Source organism: Notolepis coatsorum (genome assembly GCF_963971535.1).
Source record: "Notolepis coatsorum genome assembly, chromosome: 17".
In the NCBI taxonomy this organism is placed as follows: Eukaryota; Metazoa; Chordata; class Actinopteri; order Aulopiformes; family Paralepididae; genus Notolepis; species Notolepis coatsorum.
In genome coordinates, this window is record NC_140181.1 from 16,653,271 (window position 1) to 16,674,775 (window position 21,505).

The window sequence follows — 21,505 nt, forward strand, 5'->3', positions numbered from 1 at the left end:
AGAGAGAGAGAGAAGGAGGGGTGGAGAAAGAGTTGAGAAAGACAAAACAGAGAAAAGAAAGAGAGGCAGAGAGAGAGAGAGAGAGAGAGAGAGAGAGAGAGAGAGAGAGAGAGCATGCGTGTGTATGTAGGTGTACAGTGTAACAGAGGGGAATGGAGAGAGAGCGGACATGGACGGAGTACAAAGAGGAAGTCAACATCCCGTTCATTAAATGTCACGTTTGCTGAAGCACTTGAAGACAGATAACACTCGGCTCGTTCAACAAGGCAGAGGTTGAAGTCCATTTCGCCGCGGAGCCTTTGACCGACCGGCGACTTTAACCATTAACGACGTGTTTGCCTCTCGCTCATTGTGTTCCGGTCGCCAATGAAAATGTTTGTTTAAATGGCCTCAGCGCTGCCGACCCTCATATAAAGTGTGTCCGTTTAAAGTGAGAGTAAAGTGTACGCCCACGTAGAGTGTGTCCATTTAAAGTGAGAGTAAAGTGTACGCCCAGAACCAGGCATATAAATACTACAGTTTACTATTATTATTAACTCATTGACCGCTGGGGATTAGCCTTATCCTGTGGTAGTATTGCCACGCTGTAAACGATGGGAGTTAAGGCCTCTGCATGCTACAGAAACTTCAGAGCAACTGCAACACATCGGCGCGATTTCAGCGCGGTTGTTTTAGAGGGTCTTGTAGACTGTGTTGCTTGGACGTTGCGTACATGTCCCCAGAATCTAATCTGAACAACCGTTGCGTTGATATTTCGTAGCAGTGATTGGTTGGTTAGCGAATGGGGGCGGGGCTGTCATAGAATAATATTAGTCCCGCAGAGAATAATATCCTCCATTGTTGAAGCCAGCGTTGACGCTAAATAATTAGCGTCACATAGCTCGCCTTTTTCTGAAAACCCAAGCACATATTGTTCCATAGCATACGCCTTCAGTTGATCATGACAAATCCTCTCTTACCTTGACGATTAAAAAGCCTCCATAATTTAGTAAATAAAGCTGTAGCCAGCCAGCTAGCATTGGGTCTATTCAAAATGCTATCCACATTAGCTACATAGCTAACCAAGTAAATACAATGGTATCCGTCCTGAGGTAACGTTAAATACAACGTTTGCTAGTCGAAATGACTGGACACACACAGGGACAAGTTAAACATCAATCAATTAATTTATTCCAATAGGTAGTTTGAGCTGCATGCATGTGAGCCGAGGTCCTCTCCATTGGAAACTAATGATGTTACGGTAACGTTAGCTCGAAAAGCACAGAAAGTTAAGCTGCTAGCAACAGACACTATAACACTTCCGGTCGGGGGTTTTCAAAATAAAAGAGCGACGTCTAAAATCACCGAAAATACGTTTATTTTGTACATTATCTAACGTTAACACGAACCTAAACTAACTTTAGTTAAACTAACTTTGCGCGTCGATGTTGCAGAAGCATAAAGGCAGAGTGTCTAAAACACCGTTGCTTTGTCGATGTTGTGTTGCAGTTGCTTTGAAGTTTCTGTAGCATGCAGAGGCCTTTAGTCACCTTGTTTGTAGAGCTAAATCTATATTCTATATTATAGCCACGGATACAATATAGTCATTTGACATTGAGTTTCTTCCGGTCAAGATCTCTCTGTCACTTGCAGTGTGAACGCGGCCTTACTTGCTGCTGTTTCCTGCCCCTCCCTCCCCGGCGGCACCGGCGCTCTTCTCCAGGACCAGCACGGCTTTACCGTGTTCCTCCAGACGCACCGTGTTGGCCTCCACGTCCTGGAACCACAACACAACACAACACACATCAGATGCACCGTGTTGGCCTCCACGTCCTGGAACCACAACACAAGTTACACAACACAACACACATCAGACGCACCGTGTTGGCCTCCACGTCCTGGAACCACAACACAAGTTACACAACACAACACACATCAGACGCACCGTGTTGGCCTCCACGTCCTGGAACCACAACACAACACAACACACATCAGACGCACCGTGTTGGCCTCCACGTCCTGGAACCACAACACAACACAACACACATCAGAGGCACCGTGTTGGCCTCCACGTCCTGGAACCACAACACAACACACATCAGACGCACCGTGTTGGCCTCCACGTCCTGGAACCACAACACAAGTTACACAACACAACACACATCAGACGCACCGTGTTGGCCTCCACGTCCTGGAACCACAACACAACACAACACACACATCAGAGGCACCGTGTTGGCCTCCACGTCCTGGAACCACAACACAACACAACACACACATCAGAGGCACCGTGTTGGCCTCCACGTCCTGGAACCACAACACAACACAACACACACATCAGAGGCACCGTGTTGGCCTCCACGTCCTGGAACCACAACACAACACACACATCAGAGGCACCATGTTGGCCTCCACGTCCTGGAACCACAACACAACACATCAGAGGCACTGTGTTGGCCTCCACGTCCTGGAACCACAACACAACACAACACACATCAGACGCACCGTGTTGGCCTCCACGTCCTGGAACCACAACACAACACAACACACATCAGAGGCACCGTGTTGGCCTCCACGTCCTGGAACCACAACACAACACACATCAGACGCACCGTGTTGGCCTCCACGTCCTGGAACCACAACACAAGTTACACAACACAACACACATCAGACGCACCGTGTTGGCCTCCACGTCCTGGAACCACAACACAACACAACACACACATCAGAGGCACCGTGTTGGCCTCCACGTCCTGGAACCACAACACAACACAACACACATCAGATGCACCGTGTTGGCCTCCACGTCCTGGAACCACAACACAACACAACACACACATCAGAGGCACCGTGTTGGCCTCCACGTCCTGGAACCACAACACAACACAACACACACATCAGAGGCACCGTGTTGGCCTCCACGTCCTGGAACCACAACACAACACACACATCAGAGGCACCATGTTGGCCTCCACGTCCTGGAACCACAACACAACACATCAGAGGCACTGTGTTGGCCTCCACGTCCTGGAACCACAACACAACACACATCAGACGCACCGTGTTGGCCTCCACGTCCTGGAACCACAACACAACACAACACACATCAGAGGCACCGTGTTGGCCTCCACGTCCTGGAACCACAACACAACACAACACACATCAGACGCACCGTGTTGGCCTCCACGTCCTGGAACCACAACACAACACAACACACACATCAGACGCACCGTGTTGGCCTCCACGTCCTGGAACCACAACACAACACAACACACATCAGACGCACCGTGTTGGCCTCCACGTCCTGGAACCACAACACAACACAACACACATCAGACGCACCGTGTTGGCCTCCACGTCCTGGAACCACAACACAACACAACACAACAGAGGCACTGTGTTGGCCTCCACGTCCTGGAACCACAACACAACACACACATCAGAGGCACCGTGTTGGCCTCCACGTCCTGGAACCACAACACAACACAACACACACATCAGACGCACCGTGTTGGCCTCCACGTCCTGGAACCACAACACAACACAACACAACACACACATCAGAGGCACCGTGTTGGCCTCCACGTCCTGGAACCACAACACAACACACATCAGACGCACCGTGTTGGCCTCCACGTCCTGGAACCACAACACAACACAACACACACATCAGACGCACGGTGTTGGCCTCCACGTCCTGGAACCACAACACAACACAACACACATCAGAGGCACCGTGTTGGCCTCCACGTCCTGGAACCACACAGGAGATTGACTGATTGGTTTTTATTGTGGAGTAAAAAACAGCATCCAAGGGATAAAAACATGAGAAAGTGCAAAGCACTTATTTCCACCATGGTCCCTGATTTTGGACATGGACAGACATCATAAAACATAGAGCATCATAATAAAACATAGAGCATCATAATAAAACATAGAGCATCATAATAAAACATAGAGGCATCGTAATAAAACATAGAGCATCGTAATAAAACATAGAGCATCATAATAAAACATAGAGGCATCATAATAAAACATAGAGGCATCATAATAAAACATAGAGCATCATAATAAAACATAGAGGCATCATAATAAAACATAGAGGCATCATAATAAAACATAGAGCATCGTAATAAAACATAGAGCATCATAATAAAACATAGAGCATCATAATAAAAACACAGGTCATCATAATAAAAACATAGGGCATCATAATAAAAACACAGGTCATCATAATAAAACATATAGCAACCATATAAAACACGAACCTGTATTTCACTTCTACATCTACTATCAAGAGACTAAGGCAGGGGTTAGACTAGTGTTTTTGTGGCTCGTTTTTATACGTTTTTGAATACGTTTCATGTCCCTATTACACAGAAATGCGTTTTTTGGTGGATACGGCTGAAACGCTAAATTGTGTTTGCGTTTTGGAGAACCCCTAAAAAACGCGCCGACAACAGCCGTGTAGTCTGCACGGAGCCGTTGTTGCGAAAACGCCCATGCGCAGTAGATACCATCTGCGTGCCCTTCCGGTGACAACAGAGTGTGTGTGTGTGTGTGTTTGGGACAGAGGCAGAGCTGTCCCAAATAGCTGCAGCTACCATGTGTTGTCAAGTTATTGTTATAAGGATCCCAGTCCAAGCTACAACAGTCTGCATTCCCTTAACAATTGTTTGTATTGAGCCGTATTGTATTGTACCCATATGCAATATGTTAAATAAAGTTTACATCCATTAATTCTGCTAGCATTACCGATTGCATGAGCAGCTAGCTAACGTGAGCTATCAGATCCTGTTAGCTCAAAGCTCCTCTTTCAACTTAACAAGCATTAAACAAAATGGCCCAGTCATCTATTCACCTTTGTTTAATACACACAGCGTTGTCTCTAATGTTATCTAAGATAATCTAACTACTGATAGCTCTCGATATCATCAGTTTGGTGCTGGCTAAATAGCGTGATCTAACGTTAGGTTCTAGCCACAATGCTATACTGTTATAATGGCATACTCCATTGACGTTAGCATGCAGCTAACAATGCTACCGATCTTTTTTTAGACTAAACTATCCGCTCTTGGTGGTCACTTGTGTTGATGTTAATTTTGTTTCATCAACAAATGACAGGCAGAACACACAGTGAATGTATCCGTTTTGTTTATTGCACTTTTATTAGGCTTTGCTGAAAAAGAATTGCTGCATTGAGTAAATAGGCAAGATGGTGGCGCCCATAGGCGCCTGCCTTGTTGACATTTTCTTTGCTGGAGCTTCCAGGAAGTGTATTGGCACATTCAAGTTCTGATTGGTTGAAATTGCCTTCATGTTCGCCACCTACTGCCACCTACTGCTTTGGCAGTGTACTACATCAGTGTGCTCAGGTGACAAAAACGAAAGTGTGACTCGAGGCTGCGACGTCGCGGCGAAACGCATATGACAATGAAACGAAAATGAAACGAAAGGTGTAACCGCAGCTTAACAGAGACTACCCTCTCCTTCCTAGACGTGGCCACTCTACAATTAGCTGGCTAGCCATTTCTTTGTGGCACGTCTAAAGCTTCCCCCCTCTTCGATGTTTTTCAGGGCCACTGGAAGCTTGTTCCACTCCAATGCCGCAGAATATAAAAAAGTATTCATTTGAGGACACACTCAGAACACAACACAACACACACATCAGACACACTCAGAATACAACACACACATCAGACACACTCAAAACACAACACACACATCAGACACACTCAGAACACAACACACACATCAAACACACTCAGAACACAACACACACATCAGACACACTCAGAACACAACACACACATCAGACACACTCCGAACACAACACACACATCAGACACACTCAGAACACAACACACACATCAGACACACTCAGAACACAACACAACACACACATCAGACACACTCAGAACACAACACACACACCAGACACACTCAGAACACAACACACACATCAGACACACTCAGAACACAACACACACATCAGACACACTCAGAACACAACACACACATCAGACACACTCAGAACACAACACACACATCAGACACACTCAAAACACAACACACACATCAGACACACTCAGAACACAACACACACATCAGACACACTCAGAACACAACACACACATCAAACACACTCAGAACACAACACACACATCAGACACACTCAAAACACAACAACACACACATCAGACACACTCAAAACACAACACACACATCAGACACACTCAGAACACAACACACACATCAGACACACTCAGAACACAACACACACATCAGACACACTCAGAACACAACACACACAGGGGACACACTCAGAACACAACACACACATCAGACACACTCCGAACACAACACACACATCAGACACACTCAGAACACAACACACACATCAGACACACTCAGAACACAACACACACATCAGACACACTCAGAACACAACACACACATCAGACACACTCAGAACACAACACACACATCAAACACACTCAGAACACAACACACACACATCAGACACACTCAGAATACAACACACACATCAGACACACTCAAAACACAACACACACATCAAACACACTCAGAACACAACACACACATCACACACACTCAGAACACAACACACACATCAGACACACTCAGAACACAACACACACATCACACACACTCAGAACACAACACACACATCAGACACACTCAGAACACAACACACACATCAGACACACTCAGAACACAACACACACATCAGACACACTCAGAACACAACAACACACACGTCAGACACACTCAGAACACAACAACACACACATCAAACACACTCAGAACACAACACACACATCAGACACACTCAGAACACAACACACACATCAGACACACTCAGAACACAACAACACACATGTCAGACACACTCAAAACACAACACACACACCAGACACACTCAAAACACAACACACACATCAGACACTCAGAACACAACAAGACACACACATCAGGAGGACACACTCAAAACACAACAACGCATATAAATACTACAGTTTACTATTATCATCATCATCACTACTACTACTATTACTACTACTGCAACTATTGTTATTACTACTACTACTATTACTACTACTACTACTACTACTATTATTATTACTACTACTACAATGGTGACTTCTACTACTACTGCTGCTATTACTACTACTACTACTACTACTGCTACTACTACTTTTTCCAACTTGTAAAAGCTCTTGTGGCTGCGTGCATACTGCTATATACAGTGTGGATCCAGTGGCAGCCATTGATCAGGTTTACCTTGAGGATGCGTATGAAGTCCTGTTTGTGGACTCTGAGGAAGTGGCAGTTGTCTTCTCTCAGGATGATGGTGGCGGCACGCGGGGCGTCGTTCAGCAAGGCCAGCTGCCCAAAGTCCTCCCCCTCGTGCAGCGTGGTCACCAGGCCCTGCAGACACAGGGCGGTGTAGTGGTGGTGACGTCATTGCCGTTTTTTCCGTGTTCCACCCTCTGTTCCAACGCAATGCATTTCCCCATTGCCCATTTCTAAATCGTCTCGTTTAAAACAAATAAAGCATTAACATTTGCACGGTGTACCTTTCTGTGCATATTCATCCACAATCTATATAGCTCAACATGAAAATATTCGCAATTAATCATAAAAATAAATCGCCAAATTGCTTTGCGGGTTCGGTTAAAACACACACAGGCATAGTGCGCCCTTTTCAGCCTTTGAGCACCTGCCCCTCTAAAGTCCTGTGCACGTCGCTTAGCGTGTCGATGTGTCCTTGAGCAAGACACTTAACCCCTAACTGCTCCCGATGAGCAGGTTGGCACCTTGTATGGTCGCCTCCGCCGTCGGTGTGTGAATGTGTGAGTGAATGTGTGAGTGAATGTGTGAGTGAATGTGTGAGTGAACGTGTGAGTGAATGTGTGAGTGAATGTGTGAGTGAATGTGTGAGTGAATGTGTGAGTGAATGTGTGAGTGAACGTGTGAGTGAATGTGTGAGTGAATGTGTGAGTGAATGTGTGAGTGAATGTGTGAGTGAATGTGTGAGTGAACATGTGAGTGAACGTGTGAGTGAATGTGTGAGTGAATGTGTGAGTGAATGTGTGAGTGAATGTGTGAGTGAATGTGTGAGTGAACATGTGAGTGAACGTGTGAGTGAATGTGTGAGTGAATGTGTGAGTGAATGTGTGAGTGAACATGTGAGTGAACGTGTGAGTGAATGTGTGAGTGAATGTGTGAGTGAATGTGTGAGTGAATGTGTGAGTGAACGTGTGAGTGAACGTGTGAGTGAATGTGTGAGTGAATGTGTGAGTGAATGTGTGAGTGAATGTGTGAGTGAATGGGTAAAATGTGAGTAACAAATTGTATATAAAAAAGCAGCCATTTACCATTTACCATTTGTTTAGATCGCTAGCGTGGCTAAAGGCCTCTACATGCTACAGCAACTTCAAAGCAACTTCGACACAACATCGACAAAGCAACGGTGTTGCAGACACTCTACCTTTATGCTTCTGCAAAATCAACGCGCAGCCTATGTAACATTGTACCCCGTATGTAGCTAGGTTCCCTAGATAGATGACGCTTCCCTTCTCAACCAACCCATTGATAAAAGCAGAAAAATAAGCATAATTTTTACTTCCGGGCGGGGGGTTTCAAAATAAAAGAGCGAGTCTAAAAGCACCGTAAATACGTTTATTTTTTACAATATCTAACGTTACACGAACCTAAACTAATCTAAAGTTAGTTTAGGTTCGTGTTAACTTTGGATAATGTACAAAATAAACGTATTTCCGGTGATTTTAGACGTCGCTCTTTTATTTTGAAAACCCCCGACCGGAAGTGTTATAGTGTCTGTTGCTAGCAGCTTAACTTTCTGTGCTTTTCGAGCTAACGTTACCGTAACATCATTAGTTTCCAATGGAGAGGACCTCGGCTCACATGCAGTTCAAACTACCTATTGGAATAAATTACTTGATTGATGTTTAACTTGTCCCTGTGTGTGTCCAGTCATTTCGACTAGCAAACGTTGTATTTAACGTTACCTCAGGACGGATACCATTGTATTTACTTGGTTAGCTAAGTAGCTAATGTGGATAGCATTTTGAATAGACCCAATGCTAGCTGGCTGGCTACAGCTTTATTTACTAAATTATGGAGGCTTTTTAATCGTCAAGGTAAGAGAGGATTTGTCATGATCAACTGAAGGCGTATGCTATGGAACAATATGTGCTTGGGTTTTCAGAAAAAGGCGAGCTATGTGACTCTGATTATTTAGCGTCAACGCTGGCTTCAACAATGGAGGATATTATTCTCTGCGGGACTAATATTATTCTATGACAGCCCCGCCCCCATTCGCTAACCAACCAATCACTGCTACGCAATATCAACGCAACGGTTGTTCAGATTAGATTCTGGGGACATGTACGCAACGTCCAAGCAACACAGTCTACAAGACCCTCTAAAACAACCGCGCTGAAATCGCGCCGATGTTGTGTTGCAGTTGCTTTGAAGTTGCTGTAGCATGTAGAGGCCTTAACAAATACAATATATATTGTAGTCTGCCCCGTTGTTCTGACCAGGATTATTGCCCCCGTGATGCGCGCGCACACTGAGTCTAGACGTATACAGTGAACAGGTCTGTGTGTTGTTGCTGCTGCTGGTTTTCCACAGTGTGGCTCGGTAGCAGTGTTCATTTTGTCAACGAAAATGATGACTAAATATGGTAGTCAACAAAGCTTTTCCCCCTGACTAAATCTAGACTAAAACAAAAAAGACAAAATCGAGACATGTAGTTGACTAAAACTGACTAAATTAAAAATAAATTAAGGTGACTAAATATGATGAAAACGAAAAAGGAGCATTTGACACATGACTAAGACTAAAATTCAAATAGCTGACAAAATTAACACTGGGGTCATGTCTGCTTCAAATGGGCTGTGGAAACGTTCGGTTCACTTTACTGTTTTTGTTATTTTAAGACTGGTGAGGGTCTTTAACTGTTTACATCTTTAACTCATTACATTATGGGGGAGTGGGGAGTCTACATGAATCTATGATCCCCAATAGAAATTAATGTGAATTTGACTGACGGTAGCGGAAATTAACGAAAACTAGACAAAAATGTCATCCGTTTTCTGCAACTAAATCTAGACTAAAATAAAAAAAGACAAAATCGAGACTAAAACTGACTAAGACTAAAATGCTCAGACCTGTAGTTGACTAAAACTGACTAAACGAAAAATAAATGAAGGTGACTCAATATGATGAAAACGAAAAAGGAGCATTTGACACATGACTAAGACTAAAACAAAAATTTAAATAGCTGCCAAAATTAACACTGCTCGGTAGACTCACCTTGCCGTGTGTGATCACGTTCACAGAGCCCTTCCAGATGATGTACCACGACGTGCCTTTGTCCCCCTGGCTGAACACTGACTCACAAGAAGACAAGAGACAGATCAGATCAGCAGCAGCACCCTGTCAGGGCTGTCAGAAGGGAATCCCAATGCTCCAAAAAAAAAGAAACAGAATTGAATGAATAATGAATTTAAATACCAAACTGCCGGTCAAATGTAATATAATAATATATCAGATTCAGATTCAGATCAGATTCAGATTACTTTATTCGCCATTTTATACAGGTACAAAATGGAACGTGATTTGACATTACAGTGCATACTTTTTTCACAATTAAGAACAATACAACAGTAAATAAATAATTTTAAATAAAGTGCAAGACAGGACAGAACAGTGAGACAACAATAAGACTGTGAGTGTGAAAGTGCGGTGGTTGGGGACATGGATACAGTGCAACACAAAGTTCAAGTCCAGAAGTCCAGCCCTAGCAGCTCGCCATAGAGGGGGGGGGAGCAGGGGGACACCTGACTCGTTTACCAGGCGAGCTGCTGAGGGGAAGAAACTCAGTCTGTGGCGAATATATAGAAGAATACAAAAGAAAATACAAAAAAAAAACATTGATATAAGCTGAGGTGAAAATGCATCACTGGTTACAAAGCATAGCTCAATACCTGATGATCGTTTTCTATTGGTACCAGCTGCCTACTAGGTGACGCCTGCTTTGCTGTTGTAAATGTGTATTTTATCATTCATATTTTAATTTCATTTGAATTTGCCTCTCATTTCATCCTATTCCTGTTTGAATGGTATTCTTAGGGACAAGACGGACAGCCCTGACACACATCATCATCCCTGACACACATCAGCCAGGCAGGCAAACATCTTCTACTTGTGTGCTTGATTTTCTCTCTTCCTGTGTGTGTGTGTTTGTGTGTGCGTGTGTGTGCGTGTGCGTGTGCGTGTGTTTGTGTGTGTGTGTGTTTGTGTGTGCTTCAATACACCAAGCTAACTTGGCAAGGTGTTTAATGAGAGATAATTAGTAGATGTTTTACAGGAGTATATGTTTTGGGGTGAGAGATAGTGATGTCTAACTATCTTTAACACTTTGAGTGCCTCGTAATTCGTTATTTCATGCCAACCGCTGAGTGCCAGGAACGAGATATGCAGTTTTTTTTAATCGTTATTTTTTTTATTAGTGATTTCCATTCATATTTCATCAATCTAGCCTCACGTTACCACTGGCACTCTCTCTGAGCTTGAATTGGGAAAATACCGCCCCCTATCGTCTCTCCGGATGGTACTGCACCCCATTGGATTAGACTGAATGAAACGCATGGCAAAAAAAGAGTCCGGAATCCACATTTTACTTCTCAGGCAATTAACCCGAGCCGATCGGACTCATTGTGGACCATCAGAACAGCGTGGAATATATGTTTCCAGTACCCAGCGTTGGATCAATAAACGCCATCGATATTTGGAATGGCGATCAGGAATTGGAATCATCTTTTTGGAGAACATCTGATCTGAGGTAAGAAATCTATTTTACCAGTATTGGGATAATCACAGCTGTTTTCACCTATATATCAACGTGTCCCATATGTGTGTGTGTGGCTGTGAGTGTGTGTAGCTGATCAGGAAATAAGAGAATCGATTTTTCAGCCCGCTTCTATAGCGTGCATAAGTACATATACTATCGATAATCTAGCATTTATTTGAAAACGATTCATAAATAGGCCGAAAAATGACAACGTGTTTGTGTATTACAGTAAAGCGCGATTCCTGCAGAATCTTAAATTTTTTCCCCTGAAAGTAAAAAAAAACGAGCGTTTTTCAAAATGGTATAAAACGGAAATGAACCGATTAAAAAACAATCCGTTTCGACAATGTTGACTGCAAACAAGTCATTGATAAGTGACAGTCGTATTAGACACATAGCCATAATTTAAGATATAGTTTATGCGGGCGGCTAAGTGGCGCAGTGGGCAAGGCGCTCGCCACTAACGCAGGAGATGCTGGGTTCGAGCCCAGCTCTCGGCGTTGCTTCCGGCTTGGCTGGTCGTTCATACTAACACAATTGGCAGTATTAGGGGGTGGGAAAGCCGGTGGGTGGGGATCGGACGTTGTGGACAGCGACTCCTACAGGTCGTTTGGTGCGCCTGTACAGCAGAATCAGGAAGCAACGGGGGCAGCGTGAGCCTCCCACGCGTTACTCCTCGCCCACTGAGAGATCGAGCTGTACAGGTGAAAAGATGCGACAGCTGCCTCCTCGTGTACCGGAGGGGACACGTGATGCAAGGCTTGGTCCACATTGCAGCCGACCAGCGGGAGGCATGGTCTAACAACGTTCGAGACAGGGGAGGGTAGAATTATGTGAAATTGGGATGGGAGAAAAATTGAAAATGGGGAGAAAAAGTAGATAAAAAAAAATATATATAGTTTATGCGTTCACAAATGCGAGTGCTCTGTCATTGAATAGAGCGGTGGCATTCAACGGGGTAAATAGGACACAGACACTCAAACTGTTAAGAGACATGTTTCTAAACACTAAAGGAGCCGATGTTGAAACACTCTGAAGCTGGTGACGTCAAGGTGACCCGTGTTGCAGCGCTACGCTAGTTTTTATGGCTCGCGATTCCTCCTTTTTAAACCGCCGGTGGAACCGGACTCCCTTATTTGAGCAGAACCATTCTGCGACACACGGGAGGTCCGTATAGCAATGACGAGTGAGTCACCGGTGACACGGGGACGACGGGACGGGACGGGACGGGACGGGACGCTCCGATTGGCTCACAGCGTTTGTTTGGAAGACATGTGTTATGTCTTTAGGACAGGAGGTAACACCAACCAGGAAGTGAACTGGGCATTTCCAGCAGTGCTATGTGGTTTGGATGTGTATATGTGTGCGCACGCCGTGTGTGTGTGTGTGCGTGTGCGTGTGCGTGTGTGTGCGTGTGCGTGTGTGTGTGTGTGTGTGGCCAGGCTCTCCCACTCACAGACTGTTCCTGCCTTGGCATGTGACTCAAACAGCAGCACGGCGGCCAGCTCCTTCCGCACCTGCAGACGGAACAGAACAGGAAATGACACCAGGCTTAACCCTTTCACTGCCACACTACCAAAGGGTTAACCCTTTCACTATCAAACGGTTAACCCTTTCACTGGGACAATACAGAAGGTTAACTCTTTCACTGCCACATGACAAATGGTTAACCCTTTCACTACCACACTACAGAAGGGTTAACCCTTTCACTGCTGCAATACAGAAGGTTAACCCTTTCACTGTCACACAACAAAGGGTTAACCCTTTCACTACCACACTACCAAAGGGTTAACCCTTTCACTGAGACAATACAGAAGGTTAACCCTTTCACTGCCACACAACAAAGGGTTAACCCTTTGACTACCACACTACCGAAGGTTAACCCTTTCACTACCACACTACCAAAGGGTTAACCTTCTGTAGTAGTGAAAGGGTTAAAAAGGACGAAAGTGCTGCCTCACACGTGTGATATCTGGGTTTGTGACTTGGGCCTGAGAGTTTCATAATAATAATAATAATAATAATGCATTTTATTTTAAGGCGCCTTTCAAAGCACCCAAGGCTGCCGTACAGGGTTAAAAACAAGTTACACATAGGGGAGCAGTTATAATAAACTTGAAACCAAAACAAATGTGTTTTGAGACGGGAAACAAAGGTGGGGAGGTTGACTATTGCGCGGATGTCTTGTGGTAGGGAATTCCAGAGGCGGGGGGGGGGGGGGGGGGCACAGCGGGAGAAGGCTCTGTATCCCATGGTAGTCAGACGGGAAGGGGGAAGGACAAGTTGGAAGGAAGAGGAGGATATCTGAGTGACCGAGAGGGAGTGTAGGACTGGAGATGTCCTGCGAGATAAGGAGGGGCTAAGAGTTTCACCGTTTTTGCTCGAGAAGCAAGAGAAGCCGGATGCCACTAAATGACCGAATAACTGACTGATGATGACTAGGCTGCGTTCACACTGCAGGCCTTAGTGCTCAATTCTGATGTATTGCTGATTCACATTTTTTTTTTTTTTTTTTAATGTGGCCGATATTTCCAGTGTGAACCGGTCACTGCGCCTGAACTGAGCCGCATGCGCAAATGAACAATAGCGACGATGGACGTAAACATGGAGGACACTGAAGTCACAGTTACTGGTTTAATTTATACTGTACGTCGAATGCAGTGGAGGCCAGTTGATTAGATAAAACAAATCAGACCACATAGGAAAAGTGGCCTAAATCATAATTGAAAAGATCAGATTCAATGTAATTTGTGCTGCTCACACTGTTGTGAAAAAAAACTGATCTGAGTCACATATGAGCCAAAAGAAACGTATTTGGGCCACTTTTGCCTGCAGTGTGAATGTTGATGAGTTTTTTTTTCTCTCCAATTGTTATTTGTTTACTAAACTCAACTCTCAAAGTTGAGTAAATGTTGTTGACTTGTACCCAGTGTATTATACTATAAACCAATTGACACAACTGTCGTCTTTAACCCTTTCATCAGGTGCAACTGTTTTGGAATGTTCTCTCGCAATTCTAGAACGCCATCGCTTATCCAAAGATAAGATAAGGTGGATCTACATTAATCCCCTTCGGGGGACAGGGGTGGAGAGATCCAACTCATTTTAGCTTATCTCTTAAAAGCAACAGCGTAACTAGAATTCCAAGATAGAATTCCGAGAGAACATTCCAGAACAAAAACCAAGAGAAAAAAAAGTGGCCACTGTTACATCATCACTAGACAGTTCTCTAAAGGCTCCGTTCACACTGCAGGCCATAGTCGCTCAATTCTAATTTATTGCTCAGATCGGTTTGATTTTCTTGTCGAGGGGAAGGAGGCGGTATATAAAAGCCACTGACGGAGGAGGAGAGGTGGGCGGCGGCCTTGACATGAAGCAGCTCCTCGTAGATGACCTCCAGGTCCTCAGCGCTCCTCTGGCTGGGGCTGGACACAGAGGGGGGGGGGGGGGGGGGGGGGGGGGGGGGGAGGACAACACACAAGACACGGTAAACAACAAACAAGCAAACAAACAAACAGTTCAGTTGCGTCTTTTCTCGATCCTCCAAAGACAGACAAAGTTGCGATTGGAGGATGGAGAAGAGAGGGGGCGGGGTTTGAGATAGGTCCATCGGGACCTACGGTAAGTAGCAGTCCGGCTCGATGGGTAGAATTCTTATTCGGGCGTTTAGGCTGCGTTCACACTGCAAGCTTTTTGCGCTCGATTCGGATTCATCGATGAACTGACCCGCATGCGGCAACAAAGTTTCACCCCAAATAACCCCCACTGACCACTTCCATCACAGCTGTCACATCATCACAGTGACTGTCACCAGCGCAGAAAGTTTTTTTTTTTTTTTCTACTTTTTCTCCCATTTTCAATTTTTCTCCCGTCCCAATTTCGTATTATCCAATTCTACCCCCCCCTGTCTCAAACGTTGCTAGACCATGCCTCCCACTGGTTGGCTGCAATGTGGACCAAGCCTTGCATCACGTGTCCCCTCCGGTACACGAGGAGGCAGCTGTCGCATCTTTTCACCTGAACAGCGCGATCTCTCAGCGGCGAGGAGTAACGCGTGGGAGGCTCACGCTGCCCCCGTTGCTTCCTGATTCTGCTGTACAGGCGCACCAACCGACCTGTAGGAGTCGCTGTCCACAACGTCCGATCCCCACCCACCGGCTTTCCCATCCCCTAATACTGCCAATTGTGTTAGTATGAACGACCAGCAAAGCCGGAAGCAACGCCGAGAGCTGGGCTCGAACCCAGCATCTCCCGCGTTAGTGGCGAGCGCCTTGCCCACTGCGCCACTTAGCCGCCCAGCGCAGAACTTTTATGAATGTCAATCTAGAGTGATGTAAAAAGTCACATGAATTGTGACATGACGTTTCATGACTGTTTGCAGGAAATCAGACACGATCAGATTTGGGCAACAGGCTGTGGTCTGAGCGTAGCCTTTGACACATAATCCAATTGTACTTTATTAAAATCATGTGTCAACTCTACAGGGTTCGGGTAACGACACAACATGCATTCTGAATCCATTTGAAATCATAAAAGGATTACTGCATTAGGAAAGACAGAAGACAGTGGCTCGGGAGGGTAGAGTAGTCGTCTGGTAATTCGGAGGTTCCCGGTTCGATTCCCGCTCCTCCTGGGCAGCGTGTTGAAGTGTCCTTGAGCGAGACACTTAACCCCTAACTGCTCTCGATGAGCAAGTCGACACCTTGCATGGTTGCCTCCTCCGTCGGTGTGTGAGTGAATGGGTACAATGTGAGGCACAAATTGTATGCGCTATATATAAATGCAGCCATTTACCATTCTATTCTATTTTACTAACTATTTTATTGCACCATTCTGCTGCACTTTTATTACTGTCTATTTTTTTATTTGGTGTTCTATGTCTCACCATGACTTTGTCTATTTTGATGCAAATTTTCTCTTTTTTACTGCTGTTAAGCACTTTGAGCAGCAATTCTTGTATGAAAGGTGCTATACAAATAAAGTGTATTATTATTATTATTATTATTATTATTATTATTATTATTATTATTATTATTATTATTATTATTATTATTATTATTATTAGAAGAATTATTATTATTATTAGATGAAGAAACAAAATGAGCCAGAACATTGTACAGTTAAAAAATATAGGCATAGGAAAACTCTCATCGATGAGTAAAAAAAATTAGGAGCTGTAACATTTTTACTTTTTATTTCTACAAAATGTGTTGTTACTTTTCATTGGTTGATTTAGTTATTTTAGGCTTGTAAGAGATCTTGTTTTATGTATGATATTGTGAGGAAGGGGCAGGACTAGATAAGCATTTGCTTCCTTCTGCTCCTTCTCAAACTCATTTGTTTATCATTTAATGAAGAATGTAAGATAAAAAAAAAGATTTATTGTGTTTTTTATATGGTTGATTGTTCGAGATAAAAATAAACGCAACTCAACTCAACAATCAAACCGTAAACAAAGAGGCCCATAGGGATGTTAGATCCTAATATGAAGAACTGTGATTTGGTGTTCTATGTCTTACCATGCCTTTGTCTATTTTGATGCAAATTGTATTTTTTTTTATTTATTTTTTTTGCTGCTGTGAAGCACTGTGCAATTCTTGTATGAAAGGTGCTATAGACCCGTTCGCTGTATACGTCAGACTCACTGCATGCGCGCATCACCGGGGCAGCATCCTGGTCAGAACAACGGGGCAGACTACAATATATTTGCATTTGTTAGCCATGCTAGCGATCTACAGGTACGCAATCAATCCATGCCAAAGCTAGATATGTAAAAGGTGAAAGGCTCACACTCACAGCCATGATGCTGATTTGGCTAAATGACATCCAGCTATTTTCAACAACTTTTAGTTAGGAGAGTGTCATGGTTTCTCCATAGAGCCCCTTCGTATTCTTTTTAGCGCAGCAGCTCACGCAGGTCCGGGGCAACTTAGTCACGTGACTCAGTTGGTATTGCTGATTGGCTCGAACACGGTATGTTTGTAAACAGCGAACAGGTCTATACAAATAAAGTGTATTATTATTATTATTATGACTCATCGTGGTTACATGCCCCTCCTCCTCCTCCTCATCATCATCAGCATCATAACCTTGCACAGTGTTGTTAACCCTTTCACTACCACACTACCAAAGGGTTAACCCTTTCACTGCGACGATACGGAAGGTTAACCCTTCCAGTGCCACACGACAGCAGGTTACCCCTTTCACTACCACACTACAGACGGTTAACCCTTTCACTACCACACTACAGATGGTTAAAGGACACACGGACCACTTGCGCAGGATCATGGTGAGCAGCGCGTCGGGGCCCATCTGGGACAGCATGGACAGGCCCTCCTGCAGCTCGTCCTCCTCGCCTGCCGTGGGGCTCGGCCCCAACTCGGAGTCCAGGAAGCGGTAGAACTGGGTGTCTTTGTCGTGGAAGTTCAGCTCCAGTTTCACTAATATCGCGGTGGAGGGAAACCGACATTTGATTTGAAATCTTTATTTCGAAACATGTAAATAAATACAAACAATATAAAATCAAAACAAATCATTGATCTCAAGAAATTAAATGAAAAAAAAAAATAAACAAAAGCAAAACATAACTCAATTTAAATGTTCGAAAAGGAGTAGGAAGAAGTATACACTTATTTAATCCTACCCCTTTTCCACTACTCAAACATTGGTTGTTTACAGGGTTGGGGAACCTACTGTGGAGGAATTTACCATGAGTACGGATGTACTCAGTCACACAGGTTTATTTAACTCAAACAGAGTATCAAGTACAAATAGGTTGAGAGTAGGGATGTCAGATATTATCGGCCTACCGATATTATCGGCCTATACTTGCATTAAAATGTGATATCGGAAAATCGGTATCGGTTAAAATTATTATTATTATTATTATTATTTGTTTTCATTTCTAGAACATTTACCCAGGCAAGCAAGTAAGAACAAATTCAGATTTTATTTATTGTCAAAAGTATGCATAATGTTGTGTTAATTCCACAACAAGAGATATGTAATGTTAATTACCTGTAATTATTCAAGTGAGAGACAAAAGGTGGATAAATGGGGGAGGGTAGTCAGATTGGAGTGTGGGGGGGAATAAGAAGATTGGGAGGGGGGTTGGAACATGACTGGGAGATTGTTTGTGGGGAGAGGGGATCAGCATTCCACATACTACACTGAACGGTGGTTTTAACAAACTACACTAACTACTTCGAAATAAATGTAAGTTAAAGGTGTTATAGATAAAAATGTTATCTAGAGTAATCGTTAAAAGAATTGATCACAAATGTTGGCGGGTCCAAAATGAATGTTGTTGTTTACATGGTGCCTGCATGTATCTCCCTACTTCCCGTTTTCCTACGTGGAATGCACCCGATTGGATACATGACTCTAGTGCGACATCTAGTGGCTGAACGTTAACTATAGTACCTTTAACTACTCAAAAAAATGAAAAACGAACGCTACTTTGAATAACCGAAAGTTATTCATCCAGACTACGTTGAGTCTGGTACAACAACATCTACAGTAGGAGCAACAACCTAAGGGACAGACAGACTCAAAGGTGGGGTGTGTTTGGTTGAGTGACTAAGGCAGGCAAAACCTCACTTACCCAAGTCTGAGGCTGTGTTTTAAGGAGGACAGGAAAATTTTACAGTTTTTATGGCAACATATAGTTACTACCTTAACTACATCACCCAAAGTAGTCAACTACTGAACACACTACTAATATTTTGAATGTAATTAAACTACCACCCGACTACTACAAAATGTATTTAAAAACAATGTCAATTGTATTCCTAAACATTGGAGATCCATAAAATGTATGGTAAAATAAATTAAAGAGAATGATTCACTCCCTGTACACACACGACTGTGTGGCTCAGCGGAGTAACAACACAATCATCAAATTTGCTGACGACACAGTAGTGGTGGGCCTGATCTCTGCAAAAGACGAGAGGGCCTACCTGGAAGAGGTCAAGGTCCTGGCGGGATGGTGCCAGGAGAACAGCCTCTCCCTGAACGTCAGCAAAACAAAGGAGATGATTGTGGACTTTAGGAGGTCGGGGGTCAAGGACTACAGCCCCCTCAGCATCGACGGGGCACCGGTTGAGAGAGTGAACAGTTTTAAGTACCTCAGAGCCCACATATCGGAGGACTTGACATGGACCACACACATTGACAGTGTTGTGAAGAAGGCACGACAACGCCTCTACTTCCTCAGGCGCCTAAGGAAGTTCCAAGTCAGTCAGAAGATCCTTAAGAACTTCTACTCATGTACAATAGAGAGCATCCTGACTGGCAACATCACCTCCTGGTTTGGGAATAGCACTGCACAAGACCGAAGCAGACTACAAAGAGTGACACGTTCAGCCGAACGCACAATTGGAGGGGGGCTCCCCACTCTCCAGAACATTTACAACAAGCGGTCATTGGGTAAGGCTAAGAGAATCATCAAGGACTCCAGCCACCCAAACAACTGCCTCTTTGAACTGCTGCGGTCAGGCAAGCGATACCGGAGTCTCAAGGCGAGCACAGAAAGACTCAGAAGAAGCTTCTATCCCCAGGCCATCAGGCTGCTCAACGAACAATAAACACTATACAACAACCATCAAATGCACACAGCACACACATCCACACGCACACACTCACTTTAAACAAACAACACACTGCAGCACCCACTCTCCACACTTTAGATCACCTAAACACACTTTATATTTATTGACAAAGGATTTGCACTACAACTCGTACACCTTACTGTAAATTGTACCTAAATTGTACCTCATCCCATTTCTGCTTTGCACTATATAGTATTGTATATTAGTACACTGCATAGTATATTGTATATTATATGGTAACTCAGTTACTTCTATTCTGCATCGAACATTGTACATATGTCTATACTGAACACTGTGACCTAATTTTTTACTTCTAATTTACATGCTATACTATTTTATTTCATACTTATCTTGTCTAGCACAGTCTCTGGAGCGTAACAGTAAGAAGCATTTTGTATAAAAGTATTCTGTACTTCTGTATGACAACTATTAAAGAAACTTGAAACTTGAAACTTGAACTCATAACTATTAGCAGATAAAAAAGAAATGTATTATCTTTTCCTCCTTTTTTCCCGTTTTTCTCCCATCCCAATGTTAGTCGTTATGCCAATTCCCAATCCCCTTCCTGGTCGTTGCGCACTCTACCCCCTACCGTCGGTCCGGGAGGGCGGAGACTATCACATGCTTCCTCCGACACATGTGTACCCAGCCCACCGCTTCTTTTCACCTGGCAGCGCGGACTCTCACTGGGAGAGTGTAACGTGTGGAAGGTCACACTACCTCTCTTAGATCCTTCCCTTGCTGTAGTGTGCATGCGCCCCGACCGAACTGTAGGAGTCGCTGTTTACAACGACCAGGACCCACCCTCACTGGGTTTCCCACCCTCTAACACTGCAAATTGCGCTAGCATGGTGGTAGACAGACGCTTAGTCCGCTGCACTACCCGGCCGCCCGCAGATTTTTACCAAACTCAAACCCCGCCCTCTTTTCTTGATCCTCCAATCACAACTGTCCTCAGACAAACTTGGTTTGGTTGTCCAAGGGAAACAACAGCTGTGATTGAAGGATC

General features: G+C 44.2%; 1 protein-coding gene across 1 annotated transcript in view; it reads right to left on the reverse strand.

Moving 5' to 3' along the window:
* Positions 1-21,505, reverse strand: part of rapgef3 (Rap guanine nucleotide exchange factor (GEF) 3) — a gene marked incomplete at its 5' end in the record, with an annotated part of 62,466 nt that overhangs the window by 40,239 nt on the left and 722 nt on the right. Inside the window, 6 exons of the mRNA XM_084333353.1 lie at positions 1,650-1,756; positions 7,285-7,431; positions 10,348-10,424; positions 13,344-13,404; positions 15,228-15,312; positions 18,159-18,327. Of these exons, the coding sequence (XP_084189479.1) occupies positions 1,650-1,756; positions 7,285-7,431; positions 10,348-10,424; positions 13,344-13,404; positions 15,228-15,312; positions 18,159-18,327 (646 nt within the window). The remainder of the gene's footprint in view (positions 1-1,649; positions 1,757-7,284; positions 7,432-10,347; positions 10,425-13,343; positions 13,405-15,227; positions 15,313-18,158; positions 18,328-21,505) is intronic.